The sequence below is a fragment of the Macrobrachium nipponense genome, chromosome 4, assembly GCF_015104395.2.
Source record: "Macrobrachium nipponense isolate FS-2020 chromosome 4, ASM1510439v2, whole genome shotgun sequence".
In the NCBI taxonomy this organism is placed as follows: domain Eukaryota; kingdom Metazoa; phylum Arthropoda; class Malacostraca; order Decapoda; family Palaemonidae; genus Macrobrachium; species Macrobrachium nipponense.
Window position 1 is genome coordinate 34,901,492 of NC_061100.1, and position 21,879 is coordinate 34,923,370.

General features: G+C 41.3%; 1 protein-coding gene across 1 annotated transcript in view; it reads left to right on the plus strand.

Moving 5' to 3' along the window:
- LOC135211334 (protein EFR3 homolog cmp44E-like) overlaps nucleotides 1-15,833 on the plus strand; it is a 171,584-nt gene extending 155,751 nt beyond the window's left edge. Inside the window, exon 16 of the mRNA XM_064244650.1 lies at nucleotides 9,568-15,833. Within this exon, the coding sequence (XP_064100720.1) occupies nucleotides 9,568-9,757 (190 nt within the window). The 3' untranslated portion in view covers nucleotides 9,758-15,833. The remainder of the gene's footprint in view (nucleotides 1-9,567) is intronic.
- The last annotated feature ends 6,046 nt before the right edge of the window (nucleotides 15,834-21,879 follow it).

Below are 21,879 nucleotides of genomic sequence, written 5' to 3' on the forward strand. Positions count from 1 at the left end.
GTTCCCTGACCGCTGCTCCCACCGGGACTGGGCAGGTAGGGGGACCAGCAGCAGCTCTTCTGACGCTCGGGACCAGAGCCGCTGTTCTCGGTCCAGCCGCTCTCCTCTGGAGAGCCGCGCGACCAGGCCTGCAGCTCGATCACCACCGCGGGTTGGCGATCGACTGCAGTCCCCCAAGCACACCGGTCCTGCCGGTGAGCGAGGGGGGAGCCTCAGGTCTTCCTCTCCGATCCCTTCAACTTCCTCAGGATACACCGGGAAGAGCGAGGCGAACCAGAGTGATCGTGGGGAGCGCGCTCCTCTCGGTCCCACTACGATGCCTTACAACCCTGGCACGGTCTTAGGACCGACCAAATCGTACACGCAAGTGGCCGGAGGAGACCAGGAGGGGTCTGTTGCAGTTCCTCCTTCTGAAGGAGGAGGGTCTCGGGAGGTGTTCTTGCTGGAGGGACTTGAGAATCCGACTCCGCAGGACACAGTCACTCCCGAGATCCAGAGGTCGTTTTCTGAGGTTATTGCGCTGATTCGTCAGCACAACGACCTCGGGGAAGGATCACCGCTCCCACCTTCTGAGCCTACGTCCAGGCTCAGAATCGTTCTGGGGTCCTAAGAAGGAACCCAGGACGATGGTGGGTCTGCCGCGATCTTCCCTGGCTGACTCAGTGCTGGGACAGGTGGACGCTCTCGTCTCCGGACAGGAGGGTTCGCTACGGTCTGGCAGGTCGTCCAAGCTACTTCCCCCGCCTCTACTGCGACAGAGGAGATTCTACGTGCCATCGGAGGACCCTATGCCGCCCAAACAGGTTAACCCGGAGATAGCTAGGCTAACTCCGGGGGTGTCTCTGCAGCAGCTCCTGTCTGAGAACCTATGGTTCTCGCAGCAAGAGGCACTCACCTTGGAATCGACCACCATGGCAGCATTCCAAGCAGTCTCCTGGCTAGACCTGTGGTCCCTCAAAGTGTCTAAGGTCCCGGCCACCTCGGGGACATCACTCCTGAAGGGGACCCGGCTTTTGGGAGACTGTGCCAGTCTGGAGGTAGAGCCATCTCCTACCTAGCCCACCAGACAGCAAACCTGTGGGCCAACCTGGTTCTTCGGCGTAGGGACACAGTCCTCACCCTAGTGACCAGGGTGGCTGGGTGCGAGGCGGCTCTGGATCTTCGCAACGGACCGGTGCGGAGTTCCTCCTCTCTCTTCCCAGGAGAGATGGTGGACGCTGCGGTGGAACAAAGGCGCACTGATGACAGTGACCGTCTAGTCCACCAGGCAGTCTCGAAGGCGTCTGGGCAGCCTCAAGCTACTGCGGCCAAGCCCAAGAGTTTGGTTAGCGCTTCCTCTGCAGCCAAGATCGCATCGTCGAAGCCCAGAGGAAAGACTCTGCCTTCGACTTCTTTAAGGAGCGACCGTCACCAGCCCTCCTTCTCACGAGGGGGAGCTGGGAAGAAGTCAAAGAGAGGTGGGAAACGCTAGGGACGGCGTTACCCCTCACCTGCTGCCGGAACTGGGGGGTTGCCTGGTGAACCATTGGGCAACATGGCAGCGCTATGGAGCAGAGACCTGGATAGTAGACGTCCTTCGGGAGGGGTATCTACTACCCTTCGAGTCTCGGCCACCCCTCACCTCCAACCCAGTCCACCTTCAGACTTACGTTTCCGGATCATCCAAGGACGTTGCACTTCAGCAGGAAGTCCAAGCCATGCTAAGCAAAGGAGCTGTGGAAATCGTCAGGGATCGGTCACCGGGCTTCTACAGCCGTCTTCGGGGGGCTGGCACCCGGTGATAGATCTCTCTCCCCTGAACCGATTCGTTCACCAGTCTCGGTTCACGATGGAGACGGCACGCTCTGTGCTCAACTCCATCAGGGAGAACGACTTCATGCTTTCGGTGGACTTGAAGGATGTGTATTTTCAGATACCCGTTCATCAATCCTCCAGGAAGTACCTTCGCTTCATCCTCGACGGGACGGTGTACCAATTCAGGGCACTTTGCTTCGGTCTCTCAACCGCCCCACAGGTGTTCACGCGAGTGTTCACTCTTGTGTCTGCATGGGCCCACTCGTTAGGGATACTTCTTTTGAGGTATCTCAACGACTGGTTAGTCCAGTTGCTACAGGACAGGGATTGGCTCCTCGATTTCTGCCGCAATCTGGGGATCGTGGTAAACTTCGAGCCCAAGCAGAGGATGAAGTACCTGGGTATGCTGATCGATACGGTAGCAGGGCGAGTCTTCCCCGCAGACTCGCGGATCAGCAGATACAGGGAGGCAGCCGACCAGTTCCTATCTCGGCAGGAACAGCCAGCTCAGCAGTGGAAGGTTGTGATCGGCCACCTGTCGTCACTCGAGAAGTTAGTCCCTCACGGGCGTCTTCACCTGCGGTCTCTCAGTGGAGGCTAAAGGAGAGTTGGTCACAGGCAAGAGACCCGCCGTACTGCCCGTGTCCCTCACGGAGGAGGTGAGGCAGGACCTAGCCTGGTGGCTGGATGACAGGAACCTCATAAGAGGAGTGCCTCTCCGCACTCCCCCCCTCTGGAGATGTTACTGTTTTCAGACGCGTCAACCAAGGGATGGGGCGCACACCTGGAGGAGTTGCTGACTGCAGGCGTGTGGGATCATCACGACAAGCACCTTCACATCAACGTACTCGAGCTCAAGGCAGCGTTTCTCGCTCTCCAAGAGTTCCAGGACCGTCTGATGGGACACTCGGTGGTGTTGATGTGCGACAACACCACAGTAGTGGCATACGTCAACAAACAGGGGGGCCTAGTGTCCCTCCTGTTGCACTAGTTGACATTGCAGGTGCACGAGTGGGCCGTGGCTCACTCAGCTCGCTACATTCCAGGCAAGAGGAGTGTAGTAGCAGACAAGCTCAGCCGTCAGGATCAGGTGATAGGGACCGAATGGTCCCTACACCCAGACATGGCGGAAAGGCTCTTCAACCTGTGGGGGCGTTCAGTCTTAGATCTGTTCGCCACCCGGCACAACAGGAAACTTCAGGTTTTCTACTCGGCTGTGCCGGACCCATGGGCAGCTGCAGAGGACGCTCTTCAACACCCGTGGGACAACCTCTTCGTCTATGCCTTTCCCCCATTCTGTCTGATTCGCAAGGTGATCAGCAGAGCGCTGGTCACCTTGAATCTCCGGATGATCCTGGTGGCTCCCGAATGGCCTCAGGCCATTTGGTATCCGGACCTGCTGGCTCTGCTTGCAGAAGCACCGAGAGAGATTTCCCCTTGGCACAACCTCCTCCTCTGCCAGCCACACGTAGAACGGTACCACCAGTCAGTCCAGTCCCTTCGTCTTCACGACTGGCTGTAATCCACCATCTCTTGCGAACGAGAGGCTTTTCTCGCCGAGCAGCAACAGAGATGGCTGGGTACATCAGACAGTCCTCTGCAGCTGTATACCAGGGAAAGTGGGCCGTCTTCTGTGGTTGGTGTTGTAGACGGGGTCTCTCTCTTCTCAGAGCCACTCTTCAGCAGGTAGCGGATTTCCTCGTTTTTCTTCGCCAAGAGAAGCTCCTCTCCGTCCCCACAGTCAAAGGATACAGGGCCACCTTGGCCCTAGTCCTGAAACTGAGGGGAGTCGATATCTCGAACTCATATAAGATCTCCCTTCTAATGAGGAGCTTCGAGAGGTCTTGCCCACCCAGGGAACTCAGGCCCCCGGAGTGGGATGTGACTCTCATCCTTAGGAGTCTGACTCGAAGTCCCTTCAAGCCACTCTGAGAGTCGTCAGACAGGGATCTGACCCTCAAGACCCTTTTCTTGCTGGCCCTGGCATTGGCAAAGAGAGTAGGGGAACTTCATGGTCTATCCTTCGACATCAAGCATTCCAGGGGATGGGGATCTGTGACGCTCGATTTCGTCCTGAACTTCGTAGCGAAGACTCAGAATCCTTCGGTCCCTGACGACCGGTTCGAGTCATTTACAATCCCCTCCCTAAAGGACTTCACCGACAACGATGCAAATGAGATGCTGCTTTGTCCTGTGAGGGTGCTACGGCGCTATCTGAAGAGAACTCGGCACCTCAGACCTGAGTGTCGACGCATCTTCGTTAGCACCGGGGTGACCATGAAAGAAGTATCCAAGAATACTCTTTCTTTCTGGCTGCGTGAGGTGATCAGGAGGGAGTACGAAGCTGATGGTAGCTACGACATCCGTACCCTTCGTCCGAGAGCCCACGAAGTCAGAGGTATTGGTCCTTCCCTTGCGCTCCGCAAGACCTTCTCCGTGGCGCAGGTCCTGAAGGGGGAGGGTCTGGACCAACCAGACCACCTTCACCTCCTTCTACCTTCGGGATATAGCCCACAGGTCCTTGGACACTTTTTCCTTGGGACCCGTGGTGGCTGCTCAACAGGTTGTGTAGCTTACCCAGCACCCGAGCGGACAGAACAGCATCGCATCCTTGTGTGACTGCATGAATGGATGAGTGAATGAGAGTGTGACTGGCTTCTCTTCCTCATCTTTTTCTCCCCCTCTACCTGTGGGCAGAGGAACGCGGTTGTCACCACGCTGGAACAGGAGGCCGATGCAGGTAAGCTACCCGACCGAGCTCCATCCTATCCCTTTCATTAGGGATAGGAGCAATTATCCACCACTCTCCCCAACAAGGGGTGGGGGGGGATAGTGGAAGCCAACAAGAGACAAACCCATGACTTCATATTGGCTCTTGCATAGGAACAAGTTCTTGCTTGTTAGTTTTAAGAGGTACGTTGGCCTCCCTCTTATTACTTGGGTCCAGAGGTCTGACCATTGATCCTGCGGTACATACCCTGATCATTGGGCAGAGGCTAGGATCCCTCCCTCTGCTCTTACGACCAGGGAGGGAACCAAGGTTGGACGAATACCAATCTGTTCATTGACTCAGATTCCACCCACCAAGAAGTGAGTCTTCCTGTTGTTAAAGGACCGATGGTTTGTATTATGTACTGGAACAAATAACAATGTCGAAAATTGTATTTTTCCTAACTATACAAACCTGAGGTCCTTTACACATAGTCCCACCTCATGCCACCCCTCACTCTTTTTTTCCTGGGCCTAAAACAAAGTGATTCTTCACCTCCCAGTCGCGCGGTGCTCTGACTGTCGGACAAGCAGTTAACTACCGAACTCCCTTGTTCGAAGCTTACGACCGGTTCCAGCTGCTGCAAGTTACATTCCTATTGTTAAAGGACCTCAAGTTCGTATAGTTAGGAAAAATACAATTTTCAACAAGTTGTTATTTTTCAACTGGCTTCAAATTTTATTTTTTTAAAAGTCCTTCTGCTCGCTTTTGGCGTATAATTTATTCTTTCATGAAGTAACTTGAAGTGCAAGAATGTGTAAATAACCTCATTTGCTTTCTAGCCAGAAATTATTAATAGAGAGAGGTGACTGTTGAGTGTAAAGTAAAGAAATCTAACACCTAGGCCTAGGAACAATATCTTGGCTTTGACAAAAGAACAATTGCATTGGCGAATATTTGCTAGTATGACATTATTTTTTGAAATATTTAAGAATAACAAATAATTATTTATTCCTCTAACACATATGTATAAAGTAAATGTTTTCAAGATAATTTCATTATCGCTACTTAGTATAGACCTATTTATGTTACACCAGGTGGTTGTTGTTGCACTGACACTAATGATATGTTACACGATATGTTACACACGCTCCCCTCACACGTTGATATCGGTGAGCGCATTCTACTTTTGTATAAACACATATACATTTTTTCAGCATTGTGGTGTAAAAGCAATCAAATAGGACTATTTCAAATTTTATGCTTGCTTTGGAAGAATTATTAATGTTATGACAATTTTTTTCGTTTTTTATTTCACATTTAAACTGATGCTTGATGACGACTTCATTTTGCTCAAATGCTTCAGCGATGTGTGAACAAAAGATTTTAGAATGTTTCAAGAGTTTTTTCTGAAATTTGCTACATGTGACATTTTCCTACAGTTTTGAAATATATGACAGATTTCACTCTTATGAAACATATTATGACCTTATTGTATGAAATAATTGTGTTTCCGCATTAAAATAATAGATAAATATTCAACATGCTAGGTTGCCAATTAGTAAATTTTGAACAAAATCCTATGGAGTCATGTCACAGATTTGAGCATCACTGTACTGGAACCTGTTCTCCTGTAAAAGGGGGAGCACTGTACATATGTAGATGGACTAGAAGGCTGGTGAGAGGTGGAGGAGACTTGAAGGATGTAAATAGTCTACCACAAAGGACATTCACTACCCAGGTCTTTGCTCCATGTCACTGACATGTTGCCCAATGCCCCCACCAATGGCAGCATGTGGGGAGGAATGCCGACCCTAGTGTCCTCCTCCCTTCTTCTTACCCCTGCCTCCTCTCCCTGGCTGGGGCAGAGGGGTGATAAGTATGCTGGTTTGCACCCTTCCTGATGGGGGCCAGAAGAAGGAGGCTGGGTCTTCCACAAGGGCCCTTAGAATTCTGGGTTTTCTTGGGACCCATAGAGGAAGTGCCAGTCTGACAAGAAGGTTGGGCTGCAGTAGCACGCTTTGATGTGGAGGTCTTTGCCATCAAGTGGTGGACGAGGCAGTCATTATTGTTTGCCCTCCATCCATCCACTGTGGTGTCCACTTGCTCTTTACTGAAAGGAGAAGCGGAACCCATCAACAGTCCATTTCTCAAAGTGAGAAGTGACTCTGGACATACAAACTTGAAAGCTTGAGAAAACTTCATCTCTTCTCTTGAGCATCAAGTTTGCCCACAGGTTAGCTGTCTGGTGGGCTAGATAGGTGATTGTCCTACCCCCAGACAGAAACAGTGGTCAAGCCAAGAGACTGCTTGGAATGCTGCCATAGCAGTCTATTCCTGGGTTGCTGACTCCTGATGTGAGAGAGAGATATCCTCAACACGAGTTGCTCCAACAACATTCAGTCCAAGACTAACTAGGTCTAGGTCAACCTGTGCAGTTGGAATTGACCTTTCCAAGCCAGTTCAAAATGAAGGTGAAGATTCCTTATGGACTCAAGACCTCTGTAGTTCAGGGGTGTCTGTGTCCTTGGATGGGCCCCAAGTCAGAGTCATCCCAACCCCCACTCTCTTTGCCGAGAGACCCTCCTCAGAACCCCTGGTCCCCTTTTACTCCAGAAAGATGGGATAGGCAAGAGGGGCCTTGCATCCTTCAAAGACCTGGCGGAGGCTGAAGTCCTGTAAGGAGAAGGCCATGAACGGTTGTTCAGGTTTGGGAGAACATATCTCGTCATGCAAACAAGAACGGAGATTGTCCCTGGGAGAATGACCATGATCCTGCGAATGTACCTAACCCGACACACACACACACACACACACACACACACACACACACACACACGGGCTGTCCCAACGAGGCGCTGTAATCCTCTTCAAGGGCAAGGCCTTTATGTGCAAAGACGATTGAACAGGGGACCACCGTCTCAGGACCCTGGAACTGATCTTGTAGGGGAGGGGCAGCGCCTGCATATTGTACACTCACTCTCTTGATAGGTCATGCCCTGGTACATGAACTGCAAGCACTTCCTGGAGTCTTGCAGGTCTGTAGGACTCTGGGCAGAAACCCTTTGGTGGCACTGATCTGGGAGACCTGCGCACTCGTGCATACGAGGCACAGGTGTGCTACAGATTGCTACACGGGCATCCAAGAGAGGAATTAGGCTTCCACTCCAAATCCTTGAAGTGTCATGCAGCAGAAGGTTCTTTACTAGACTTGATTTTGTTTGTTTGTATGGTGTTTTAACGTTGCATGGAACCAGTGGTTCCATGCAACAGGACCAACGGCTTTACGTGACTTCCGAACCACGTCGAGAATGAACTTCTATCTCCAGAAATACACATCTCTCACTCCTCAATGGAATGGCCGAGAATCAAACTCGCGACCACCGAGATGAGAAGCAAACACCAAACCAACCACACCACTGAGGCGCTTTTACTAGACTTGAGAGATGACTTCCGACGTCCGGTATTGGTGTCTTAGGAGTCCACAGCTGCAGGAGACCCACTCCCTTGGACTCGGCTCATGAAAGCTACGACATGGCTTACCTGAGCTGCCTCCATGCTGTGGGGATGGATCCAAAGGGGCCCTCAACACAGTTCCATTGTCTGGAGAACATTGGAAAGCAAGCAAGAGAACCCATTGTTTCTGCAGTAGGAGACAGACCATGGGAAAGCATACATGCTTTCTTATGGTCGGTAGAAGCAACCTTCTTCCTCGTCTGTCTGCGGAACGGGATCTTTGTAAGGGGAAGGGGAGGAGGCAGAAGACAATAATGAAGAAGAAAAACAGAGCCTCTTCTTCAACTTCTTCTTGCAATCTTTTTTTTTACTTCTCCATCAAAACTTCTAGAAGACCCTACAAAGAGGAAGACACCGCAGCAAGCTTGGATTTTGACAGGATCGGAGAATGATGGAGGACCATGGGAGCCATGGCCGAGGATGTAGCCTGTCCACACTGTAACTGAGGCTGAAGTCCTGGTTACAAACTCTGTGGTGGTAGGAGGCACCTTAGAAGCAATAAGGCGAGTGATCAAACCCTGCACTGAGGGCTCCCAGGGAGACCTAGGGAGGGCTAAGATCCATGAGTTCCTTGAATGTCTTCTGGATCTTGCCTAGTTCTGAAAAAGATAGGTTAGAAAGGATTACCTCCCTTTGCTCTGGGTGGAATTCTTCCCCATCCAAGCAAACAGAGGAAGCCCTCAAGATATCGTGATCGGCCCCCGCCCTCCCAAACTGACTTCAGGAGAGCGTGTGGGAGTGACCCCTCCTTGGAAAAGGTAGCAGCAAGAGACAGTCACATCAGAAGAGAGAGGGAACTCTTGGTGTTCTTGGAGGAGAATACCCTTGCCAGGACAGATGGCAAGTCTTGTTTATATATCTCCTCTTCCTAGTAAAAAGCATCCACTGCTTCAGGGACTGATTGCAACACTTGTCACAAAGATCAGTAAAGGAGCATTCATGTTTGCTACATTTTATGCAAACCAAATGCAGGTCCATATCAAAAGGGGAAAAGGAAGCCATTGCAATGCTTTCCTACCCCAGGGCAGAACCTTTGAGGCTGTCGATCAGCATGCTTAGATGATTCTTGGGTTTGGTTACGATTATCTATGACCAAAAGATAAGAACAGTATACTATAAGCAATAAAGCAAGATCCAAATATACACAAACATAGTATCACAACAGAAACAATTGGAAAGAAAAAACCAGAAGTTAAGTGAACTGTAGAACAGCCAACTAACATCAGGCAGAGGAGGAAAGTACATCCGACTCTGAGCAAGGCTATAAGGCAAGTGGATGCATCGCTCAGTAGCGGGAGGTGGTAGTGTCTCCCTCCCACTGGTAGCTATTGATTTAGAATAGCCTGCTCCATCTCCCACTGAACTTAATTCCTCATGTAAAGACCAACTGTTTGTATTTATGTAAGAATAAGCAACATTTGTATTTATGGAAATTAATGTTTGATATTTTTGTATTTTCTCCTACAGTGCTTGGAAGAATGGAATCACATGCACTTAAAAAATGTAGCTTGATGTGTTAAAATATATCTGGAATGTTTCACATAAACTTATAAAGTATGTCATGCTTTTCAGCAACCTGACACCCTACAGAATAAGTTGACAGAGATCTTCAGCAGACTTCCACCCACCTGTCCCCCTGCCCAGCCTGCCGCTGGCATGACTTGTGATAGTGCAGCTGGGATCACATCTCCATCTTCCATTTACCAGCTGCCTTATCCCGATATATTCATCTATTAATCTGTGATTCTAATAAATTTAGGGTACTGAACATATTTATTTAAAGTTCTGAAATTTACCTGCAACAACACAGCTCCAGCACTAACACAGTGGAATTTCATACGTTAGCTACTACTCTTCAATAGACACCTTTGTATACAGTATCCTCTCTTAATACAATGGCCTTTTCCCTTTAAACAATCATTTGTTAGTACTTGCTGGGATACATTGAAAGTCGTACAAATTTTTTGAAGAATCTATTAAGGTGGTATATTATCACGTGTACCAGTTGATGAAGTACTTAAAATTGATTAGTATGTACTGGTTATACTAGATGTTCTAACGTAGAATGTTTACTATAAATAGTTTATTGTTCTTATAATGTTGATATGTAACATTTAATACTGTTTTGTTGAAAAGCATTTTATATTATTGATTAAGGAAACATAATTATTTGTATAAACCTTTAAATGATTTTGTTGTGTATATGCCCAGGAAGACTTACTACATGATGGCATTCACTTGTAATTGAAAAGTTTTTTTTTTACATTAATTATAGAAACTATGCAAGTCTATTTCGCTCCTAAAAATCTGCAGCAGAGGTGTTAGTTACCTCATCATTTTTCTTTATATATAAAGCTCTAAGAGTTATGAAACATCATAAAGTAAAAAATAATTAAAGTCATGCATCCTTATTAAATTTATCATATAATATGCAATATGCATGCCATAAAGAACACTAGGATTTCATTTGAACATTTGCAGTGAATACGTAACCGGTGACATGATTTTTGTTTTGTGTGTACAGTACAGATGATGTTGTTTGTGTCTTTCTTGAAGTATGTTTGTCTGTCCCTGTTTGTGAAAGTGCATTAATGTAATAATATATTTGTAACTCCAGTGTAAACCAGTATAGCTAAGGGTAACCCATAGCATCATCTGTATGGTCAAGTAGATTCCCATTAGCATCAGGTTGATATCATGCCAGTAGGCTACTTGTTTTCCTATTATACATTATACATGCATGACGGTAAGGTAGATCATTAAGTTTGGATCTTAAAAAGAAAATTGCTAATTTCTTTTGCCATGTAGGCTACAAGAATTTTTGAAAAGCTTTAAATAATAATCTCAGGTGGTTGTACATCAATTAATTATTAATGAAGTTGGAAAACTATTAAGCCAATCAACATGTATAAATATGTAAGAATATTCATAAACTAAGAAAAGATTACTGCATGAATTTGGTTGATTCATATACACAAATCTTACAATTTTGCTCCAAATACAGTGTTCTTCTTACAAACTTTCCTAGTTAGAATGATACTTTACATATTTTTAAAAATCCAATTAAGGAATTAAGACAGCACATTCGACAGTAAGCTTCACTGCAAGCAAAAATACAAGATAAATTACTCTTACACTAAATGCAAAGCTGGTTGGAACTAGACCAAAAGTTTCTTAACCTTTTTCAAATTGAGGAATAATGCAACCACAGTCCAGAAATTATGTACAAAATACATATCTGGTGGGGTTTTTTTCAGATTAATTGAAAAAATGGACTTGCCTTGCCTATATCTTCTTAAATATCTATCATAGACACAACATGGTTCTGTTAGAATTACAAATGTTCACATGTTCATGCTCTGTATACCAGATAGTTTAAAAGTGTTAGATCCTTTAGCTAACCCAAGGATTTTCAAATGCAAGGCTGAAAAGTCCTGTGCCAGGTGTTCTATAGTTACAAGAATATATCATTTATCATGAGAATCATACCGAAGTGTTTTCATACAAGTACTAGTTTGTACTGTACGTACTATTGTTAACGTAAATTGGCTTTTTTAATGGAGTCAAACCTATCTCATACCTATATACTGGTACAGCTGAGTTCTTAGATTTTACATTTGGTAATTATAGAAAAACAATTGTCAGTTTACACCTTAGGTAAAAAAAAAATATTAGCAGAAGACAGAAGTAGGTTGTAGCTAAACCCATTACTGTGTAGAGTATGTTACCTTTCTAGACACAACAATTGGGTGTACAGTAGTAACAAAGTGTTACAGAATAATGTATAAATGCAGAACACAGCACAGGGAATCATAAGAAATTGATAATATTCATAATTATACTCTGTATATTTTTTGTTCTATCCCAATGATGAGCACATTTAGATATATATATCATATAAAGTTTACATAACATTCTGGGCATACAGATATTATATTAATATTTTGACAGCTGTCATATATATTCTACAAATACAGATCACAGAATTTCACATGAAGTCTTCATATGGATGTCATAATGTTGACCAACTCATTTTACTTGGCAGTCACCAAGGTAATTTGAAAGGAGTACAAGCTGTAAAGGTTTAGATCCAAAGTGAGCCTAAAATGTATGGGAATTAAGTACCACTTCTAGACAACTCTGCTTTGTACTCATTTTAGTAACTTGATTTGTTTGAATGAACAATCATTATTCATGCTATACTATATAAAACAAGTTGTACTGAAAGCATTTCCCAGTAAACTAAATTCAAACAAATTCTGTATATACTCAAACTTAAGTTATGTGCTTGTGCCACTGCAACTGAATTTTTTGTGGGTAACTTAAAACATTTAAAGATGAAAATTCAGTAGGCACAGCAATTTTTGAGATAATAAACTTGAGTTATTCAACATTAATTCAACTCAAAGGTCAACAAATTTGCAGCCTACCTTTATGAAAAACTTGACAAAATCAGATGGACTGTAAGAACCAAGAGCAAGTGCCTTAAGAGGAATACACATCCCATGTCTGAACGAGTCAACTTTTACAGTAGTGAGACACATTCAAGAAAGTAGAATCTAACCAAAGAAACAGCAAGCAGAATGCACACACAAAGAATATAAAATACTGGTAGCTTACTAGGAAGCTAAGGCAGCTAAGGTGTGAAAAACTAAGATTACAACATTTTCTCATTTGCTATATATTCTATGAAGTTTTTCATTATCAAAGAAATATTTAGCCTTCTTAATTTGAGCCCCATAAAAACACCTTGCAGCTAAGTAGCATAAATGAAAGTAATTTAAGTACTGTATTAACTGCATGTTACAGTCACTAAGGGATGTTTGTTGAAAATGAAGCTACCCAGCAGTCACATTGTTGTAAAATAGGTAAATTTGTTGGAGTAAACATGAAAATAGGTTTTTTGAAAGCCTCACTCAAGTAAATTACTTTTCAGTGATGACTCTTAACTTCATAGCATTACACCACAGTAAAGAAACTTTCTAAACCATTAGCTCAGTTCAATTAGGTTTTTGCCTTGAATCATATTTTATGCAGTTACTAGGATAGAGGAACAGCTTGATTTGTTTCTCATGACTTGTATCATACAGTAAAAGGGGGTTAAACTCAGTTTTTTATTTATATAGTCTATATAAAAATAGATAAAGATGAGTGCATATTCTACATCAATCTTTTGAACAATGTTCAAACAGTACTCATGGTTTGTTCTGTTAAAAGTTTAAAACTGAACAGCATTTGGTTCACACTTAATCAATAGCTATACACTAAGTTACTAGAGTGCTATTTATCCAGGTAATATATATTACCTCTTCTTGCAAAATTCACTTATTAACACTCTTCCCCCCTGGATTATAAAAACTAACAACAGTGATATTTATTTATATGCATCTCCTGGTTGCCTAAGTTTCTTTCAAATTTGTAGCAAATGTATAAGATTTCATTAAAAACCAATATCTCAGCATTTAGAAAGCATTTTACATATATTGCTCTTATTTTTATATATTTTGGTGCTTGAGGTTTGTAATGGTGCAGTTTTTTCTGTGCCAAACTAAACTGTAATTTGCATTGGTACAGTTGATATTTTTTGTAAAAACATTTCAAGTACCAGCAAAACCAGGTAATTATTTTTATGACTACAGATAAACCCCTACTTATGAATAGATTAGGTTCCCGACCATGAGACATATCTGGGAAGTGTGTATGTCATATATGCAATAGCTCTCTTATTTGTACATTACCTACTACAGTACTATTATATTACTTTTGCAAAACTGATTTTATTACTTATTCTTTTTAATTACTGCATAGTTTATACGTACATTTCATTACGTCCATGTAATATTTTATAAATACATTTTTTACACTAGTAATTTCATCACCCTCAAGTGCAGATAAATAAAAGTTGATGTAGTCATAAGTTAAGGATAGTCCATATTGTATATTGTGTATATTTGTTTGTGCAAGTTACGTTGTATTTACCCTGTATAAAAATTTACTTGTTAACCTTGATATCTATACTTCTGTTTTTTTTATGATTATACACTGCAAACATGCATATTTATACCTCTATACAATAGTAACATACCCAGTGCTGAAGTATGTGTTTACAGTATACTGTATTTACAAACGCATTTAAAATATTTCAGTTTCAGATACAGGCACATATACAGTATACTTAAACATTTCATTAAGATTCCATACTTGCACAGGTACATATAACGTACTTGAAAATTTTATTAAGAATCCATATTTCCTCAAGAAATAGTAATCATGCACATTTCAAGCATTGCTCTCTAGTTATTATTATTCCATATATTTTATATGCCACACTTCTGCTTTTTCCAGTATTTAGGACTGCTGTGTGTATACTGTAATAGTAAATTAATTTTCTGCACAGTGGGATTTTCTTGTTTTTATATAGCAAGCCCCTTAATTTTTCAATGACAAACTAAGGATACTGACAAAACATGTAACATTATCCGAGGAGTTGTACCTAGTACGTACTTGGAAATTTAATTAATTACAGAAAACCTGGATTTACTTAAAAACCTGGATTTATTTACTTGGGAATCTATGCCAAAGTATAGTGTAGACATTTTTTCAAACTGATGATCTGTGAGTATATAAAAGCCAGTTAACAAATTTGTACCAGGATACTTAAACCCTTTATGGGAAAAAAATATTTCTGAAGCACAGATTTCAGAGATTAATTTTAACATTCTTAAAATTTAGGTATGGTGTTCCTTTTACCGCAAAGAACAAAATACCCACTCCATGTTACTTGAAGACAATTTTATGGCTTTCAAACTTCCTTAAAGATCCTGTCTGTCATACTACATTGATATATTTTTTCAATTCCTCTAGAAAATAACTTGTCAACCAAGATTTTTAGCTACATATTTACACAATCCATGAAGTGGGCCAAAGTGCCAAGCAGTTGAACACTGTTAATTATGTTAATGAAACCTTTGTTCTTGCTTTGTATCATCGTTATTTCATCATGAACAATATATAGTATTTCTATTTCAATTAAAATTAGTTTCCTTCACTTTTGTTTTCCAGTAAAACACTTGTGATTTCATCATTTTTACCTCTTCAACTGTTCACATATCCTGGTGTCTAAGAGCAATTTATAGCCTTAAAATTTACCGTTACAGTAAAAATTTGCCATCACAGTGAACTAATTTATCATCTTAGATACTGTATACAATAGATATACCATTAATAAAATCAATCATGGTTCATATATTTTGAAAGATTCATGCTAAATAGTATAAAAGTTAATTTTGGGTTTGAAAAGGCATAAATATTTTATCAGTCTTAATTTCAACAAAATTAATTTTACCAATTGTCATCCACTATTTCTGCCTCAATTTGATTTGTTGTTATTCAACGAATTGTTTCATCGGCAGTACAATAAGAAATACTGTATACTTTAAAATACTGTTTACTTAGAGTAAATATACCTTTTATGTTGTATGAGAAAATATACCTTCTATGTTGTAAGAGAAAAACTATCGTTTTAACTACATCTTTTGAAGTGGAGATGAAAAGTCAATCATGCTGGCTGTAAGATAGTAAGTTAAGTGAAACCACTTTGTAAATCATTACCTTTTAAATACTCAGAACTGTATATACATGCAGATGTTGAAATGTCTTATGCAGTTAGAATCTGCAAAGGATTATACCTTGTCCATTATTAAATCTTGTTTGCCTGTGCAGGTATTCTGAAAAGTTATTCTGCTACATTTTGTATTTCTTGTGATCTGCTGTTACATGTTATAGAATGGTGTGAAATAAAATTTGGAATGTATATACATTTTATTTGCTTTCCCCACTTCCAAAACTAGTTCTAAACAAATAATAATGAAAATGTCAATCACACTCAGAAAGATGAATACAGTTGGTCCTACTATATTATGCATGTAGGATTTCCTGCCCTTATGAGTCACCAGTTTCGTTTAACTTACCATAGCTAACATCACTAGAACTGGGCTGTAAGTGCAGTCTATATATATACACCTTTACAAATGCTGCAAAGTTCAGTATTAAAAAAATAATAATAATTTTTAGACAAATTTCATTACTACTTATAGAAATCCCTTATCTAAACGTCCACCTATCGTAAGTTATAGATAAAAATTCCAGGTACTTCCTAGCTGAAAGCAAAAACAGCATTGCTCTCCAGGAAGGTTAGTGTATGCACTCTAGCTTCCCCAAGGTCCTTTTTGAGGTTAACTATCTCACTTTTAAGTGGTCTAAAGGAGAAGCCAAAGAACAGTTGTTCTGGGAAGTGAACCAAAATGTCAAAAAGGAATGGGTTTAATAGAAAATAAATTACAATTTAAAATGCTTACCACACCCAGAATAACAACTTGGGTGCTGTTCAAGAGAAGGAAATTGCTTTGTAAGAAGGAAATGACTTCACAGAAACAGGAGTTCTGAAAAAAATGGGTGTGCAAAGTCCCAGACTCAAATGTGAAACAAAGATATGAATGGTACTGTGTAATGCAATAAAACTTTTTAAGTTGCATTTTTCCAATACGTGTACAGATATATGAACACCTGAAGTTTATACATGGAAAACTTTCAGTGATAGTCATCTGGTTGTTGATGCTTGATCATATGCACTACAGTTACTTACCTTTTGGCTTGTGAAAGGGCAAGAAACCCACCCATTCATTTAGCAAGCACTGCACTTTTTACTTCAGTAACAAGGCAATGGTTGGGTTGGTTAGAGGTCAGACTATGACAAAAGAAAGACTTCAGAATTATATATCTACAGAAAATGTAAATTATCTTAAAAACTTGCTACCTGTTCCTTTGACAATACAAACCTTTGCCATTTACAAGGAGACTGTCTTGAGATCTTGACTAGTGTTGGTCTCCCACCTAAAAATATCAGTTTCCTGGTCACATACGTCAGCCCTCCTGCAACTCCCAAGTCCTTTTTGTTTTTCAAAACAAAAAGGACTTAAGTTTCCCAATGTAAAAAGAGAATACTACCAGCTTGGTAAGCAGCCTAATACTGTAAAATCACAAAAATTTAGGCTCCTGTGCCACCCAACCTCCACGTTAAAAGCTTAATTAAAGGAAGTCACATCTACTATCTAACCAAAGCTAGAGACTGGAATTTCTTTTGAGTAACTTCTCTGCATCTGGCATGAGAAGCCAGCAAGAATACTGCCATTGCGAGGAAGAAGACAAAACGAGTACTATAGTCTATTTTCATCTGTCGACTCAAAAATGTACAGTTTAGGTAATGTGGCAATATACACACAGCTCTCTTGATTACCTAGCGGAAATCAATGTTTCCGAAATCATAGCCTTACATTCACAAAGATGCAAACTATTTCTTCAGTACCTAATACTTCAGAATGCTTATACACACTGTATTCACAAGAAAACCCTCGCATCTTATACAAATTATAAACATGCCAATTTATATCGATACTATAACAATAAAAGCACACAGAAAATGTTCTTGTATCAAGTAGTCCACGAAAATCAAACACAATCCAATGATGGCCTTTCTATAATTATGTCTCACCTCACTTTAGGTAAATAAAAAGACATCTGATTTTGTGAAACTGTAAAAAGTACTTCAATCATGTCTTCCATGTAAATTACACAAATTTGCTAACATTTGAAACCATGAAGCATTGTTGTTTATAAGGCTGTCCGGGGTAAGTGACAAGAACAACCACTACAACACTGGCTGGAAGTTGGGAAATTTTAGTTAATGCATGGCAATACATAGTATACAGTTCCCTTTACAGAATACAGTGGACACCCCCATATTCGCATTCTCCTGATTCACGGACTCACACATTAGCAGAGTTTTCTCTGAAACATTTCCCAGCATTATCCACAGAAAATTCGCATATTCGCAGTATCTTTCTATGAGAAATATCCACAAATTCTTAGTTTTTTTACCATTTCATCATAAAATGCACTTTTTGTGATAAAACTATTAAAAAAACCAGGTGTAAAAATTTTTAGTGGGTTTTCCTTGAGTTTTAACTAACAAAATAGGAGGTTTTAGGCATTTTTTATGGGGGTTCCAACTATTCGCGGGTTCTAACTATTCATAGGGGGTCTGGTACGCATCCCCCGCGAATATGGGGGGACCACTGTATGTACTTTGCATACTGTGTTTATGTAATTTTTCTTTGAGCATAGAAATCGTTAATTATTATTGCTCAGTGACTGGGCATTTTCAGATGTATGTTGCCAACTAACTTGTCAAGCATAATGTTTGCAATCTCATTGAATTCCTATCATTTTTAGTGTTGATGACAGTATGTGCAGAACACAGGCAGTCCCTGGTTATCGGTGGGGGTTCCGTTCTTAGATGGGTGGTGAGAACCGAAACACCCATTAACCGAAACTCAGTTATTTATGCCGCTTATGGCACCAAGTTTCAGTTAATGGCATCTCTGTTAGGTATGTTATGACACTATAACTCTATTATCGGCCCGTTATGGCACCAATAACCAAAACTCAGCCCATTATGGCGCCATAAATCACCAATTTTATGGGGCTAGACAAGCGCCATAAAACTGGATCTCCATTAACAGAGTCCACCAATAACCGGGGACTGCCTGTGAAAGGTTAGTCTAGACATCTTTTTTTTTATGTAAGGAATTACAATGACACTTAGATAAAATTAATAAATAATACTTACAATAAGGAAAAGATAAGATGAATAAATAATACTTACAATAAGGAAAAACTTTGATAAGAAATAAAAGTGTGCTTAAAAGAAGGCTAGTAAAATCAAATATTTGGCAAATCAGTAGTAAAGGCCTCGTTCCGTTGTCATTGCTTCATGTTCCATTGGTCAACATCATATAAGGTGATTTTTTCCAGTTTACAGACATAGATATAACTTTGGTATTATAATAACAAAAGTTATTCCATGCAATTAACAAAGTTTGACTGATAAGAAAATTTTGTGATGAACAGTTTGTTACCAGGGCCATGCTAATGAGATGAATCAAAATTACTGAAAACTCATTTGTTTGAGTTTGATCTGAGTAGGCTGCTACATGCAAGGTCATCTGTTGAGTGCTTATTCCAGTATATTATCGATATACCATGTCAGCACATTTATGATGTACTACTGTACTTGCCATTATAAAAGGTGACTCAGTGTATAAGACGACACCCCTTTTTTATGTTAAACTGTTTCCAGCATATTATGACTCGATATTTCTTATTTTAAATTAAATAATACTATCAGCTGAAGTAAGATAGTTGGTACATAAAATCAATAATCATTGGAATTATCATAGCAAAAATGTATGAAATCAGTACGCATCTCCAATACGTATTTAAAAATGTTTGGCAAAGCTCACCATTACCTAAAAATGCTTTTACTAAAAGGATAGACGTGGACTTCGGGGCTGACCACAAGCACCTGGTAATTAAACCCAATGATGGGAATAAAAAGCTGCATCTTCTCCATTGGAGAAGAGACTTAACAGGAAAATCCAAAGGATAACCTGGAGGAAAATACTTAGTGGGGGCTTCCTCTGCTGAAATGACAAATTTTTAATCAATTTCTATTTTTCATAGATAACAAAACTGAGGTCTTAAAAATTCGATAAATCCTCTGGTGCCAGCTGGAAATCAGTTAAAAAATACTATCAAAGAGTGTATACATGTAAGGAATCTGAGGCATCTGACATCTATGGCGTAGAAGAGGTGGAGAGTGGTCATCGACCACGCATGAACCTTGTGACATATTTAGTCCTTCTTCCAAGCCAGGATTACTAAAGAGGTGGCTGGAGGTGGGCAATCGATGTTAAGACCTCAGGATTCTTAGCTATGAAAGATACAAATTTATTAAAAATTTGTCGTTTGTTCATATGCAGAACAAACCTTCAGGCTTGCCAATAGGATACTCATACTTGGGAGGAAGTACGAGAATCCTGAACTGACTGGAGGTTTGGCACACCCAACCACCCTTCCCAGAAATGAGAGTTCTAAAGAAGGGAGTCTAAGCCTGTGAGAGACTAGATACATAAGTATCTAAAACTCAGTCCACTAGGAGTCAACACAAGAAACATGTCCAGATTTATTGCATCCACGGAAGACAAAAAGAACTAATATCTGTTCAAGCAACAAACCAAGTTAGCCACAAAAATTAGGTTTGTTACCACTCCTCACTCCCCTTGCTAGAGAGAGGAGTTAAAGTTACTGAGAACCAGATTTTCATGTTGCATGGAACATAAAAAGTGCTGTAATAGTATGGTTGGAATGCTCACCTGCATCAAGCCAGTTCCAGCATATGATGTGTCTACACTTTAATAATAATAATAACAATATTCTTTATTTCAGTTCAGGGCCATATACATGGAATATACAAAATGCACACAGTAACATACACAATCTAGATACATGAGACATGATAAAAAAAATGAATAATCAGCATTTATACACCAAATAGCTGAGGTAGCATAAAAGATAGTAATCATAATACTGGTAATAACAGTAGTAATATTGGTGAGAAAAAAATGCATTGAGAGTTATAACAGTTAGTGCACAGATTATATAACTTAAATTTCATCTAGAGACCTTGGGTGGTTACAGTAGTCAGGTCCAGAGAGCTAAATACAAAAATTGAATGTAAAAAAAACTTTAACTTGATAGTATTCACAGTAATAATGAAAAAGTAAAATATCAGCAGTAAATATAATAATAATTACAGAATCTGCAGATGACATCTTGCCAATACAGAGAGTAAGTCCTTTGGGGGACAAAGACCTCATTTTCCAATCTTTCCCACAATTCAGATCTTCTTGCTTCACTCCTTAGGATGCTTTGTATGAGCGAGTTGCTGCTGTTTCTCACTCAGGTTACCAGACGACATTGTTCGCCTTACAACGATTTTTAAATTGTCCAGGTGGTTATCTATGAACATCTGTGTGGCGGAGTGGTAGCGGGGAATGTTTGTGAGGTGTCTCAAAATGTCATTGTGCACAACAGTGATAAGTCTCATGGTCTCTCGGGTATAGTTCGTCCAGAGGGAGCACCCATAGATACATACTGTAGCAGTATGAGCGGAAGCGCAGCAGTTTCACGTCTCGGTGACAGAAGGCAAACCTCCTTGCAATCATGTTGCCAGTTGCACATAGCTTACAACGCCTCTGTTCAATGTCTGCCGTATCTTTTAGGACATTGGTGATAATGTGACCCAAATAGTACAGAAATTCGTGCACAAATTCCAGCCGATGGTTTCCGAGGAAAATTTGTGGTTCCGCAACATGCTTAAGCGATCTCGAGAGCAGCGACATGCACTGGGTCTTGGTTTCATTGTAAATTATATCAAATTCCTCTGCATATTGGCGGCAAGTGTCGATGAATCGTTGGAGACCTTGCACTGATGGGGAAATCAGAACCCTATCATTGGCGTAACAGAGGTTGTTTATAGTTGTTTCATTGACAGTGCATCCGATTGGGAGTGAGTTCAATTTGACATTCAAGGCATCTGTGTACGTATTAAACAAGTATGGAGAGAGAATGCCCCTTGCCAAAGCCTGTTCTGGGGGCCGAAGGTGTACGATAATACGTTACCCCACTTGACACAGAATTGGTGTGTGGAGAACCAGCAATGTAAAATGCCAATTAGATATAGGGGTGTGCCTCTTTCATGCAGCTTCAGGAAGAGCTTCAGGTAGTTTACTCTGTTAAATGCTTTTCTCACATCCACAAAACAAAGGAAAACAGTATATAGATGCAGGTGTCGGTTGAGTGGTTTGCTTTAAACCCGAGCTGGTTGTCAGTGGTGTGTAGAAAGGGGAGAAGTCTCACTAGAAGAACCGACTCAAGTATCTTCGATGCGATCATTGTGA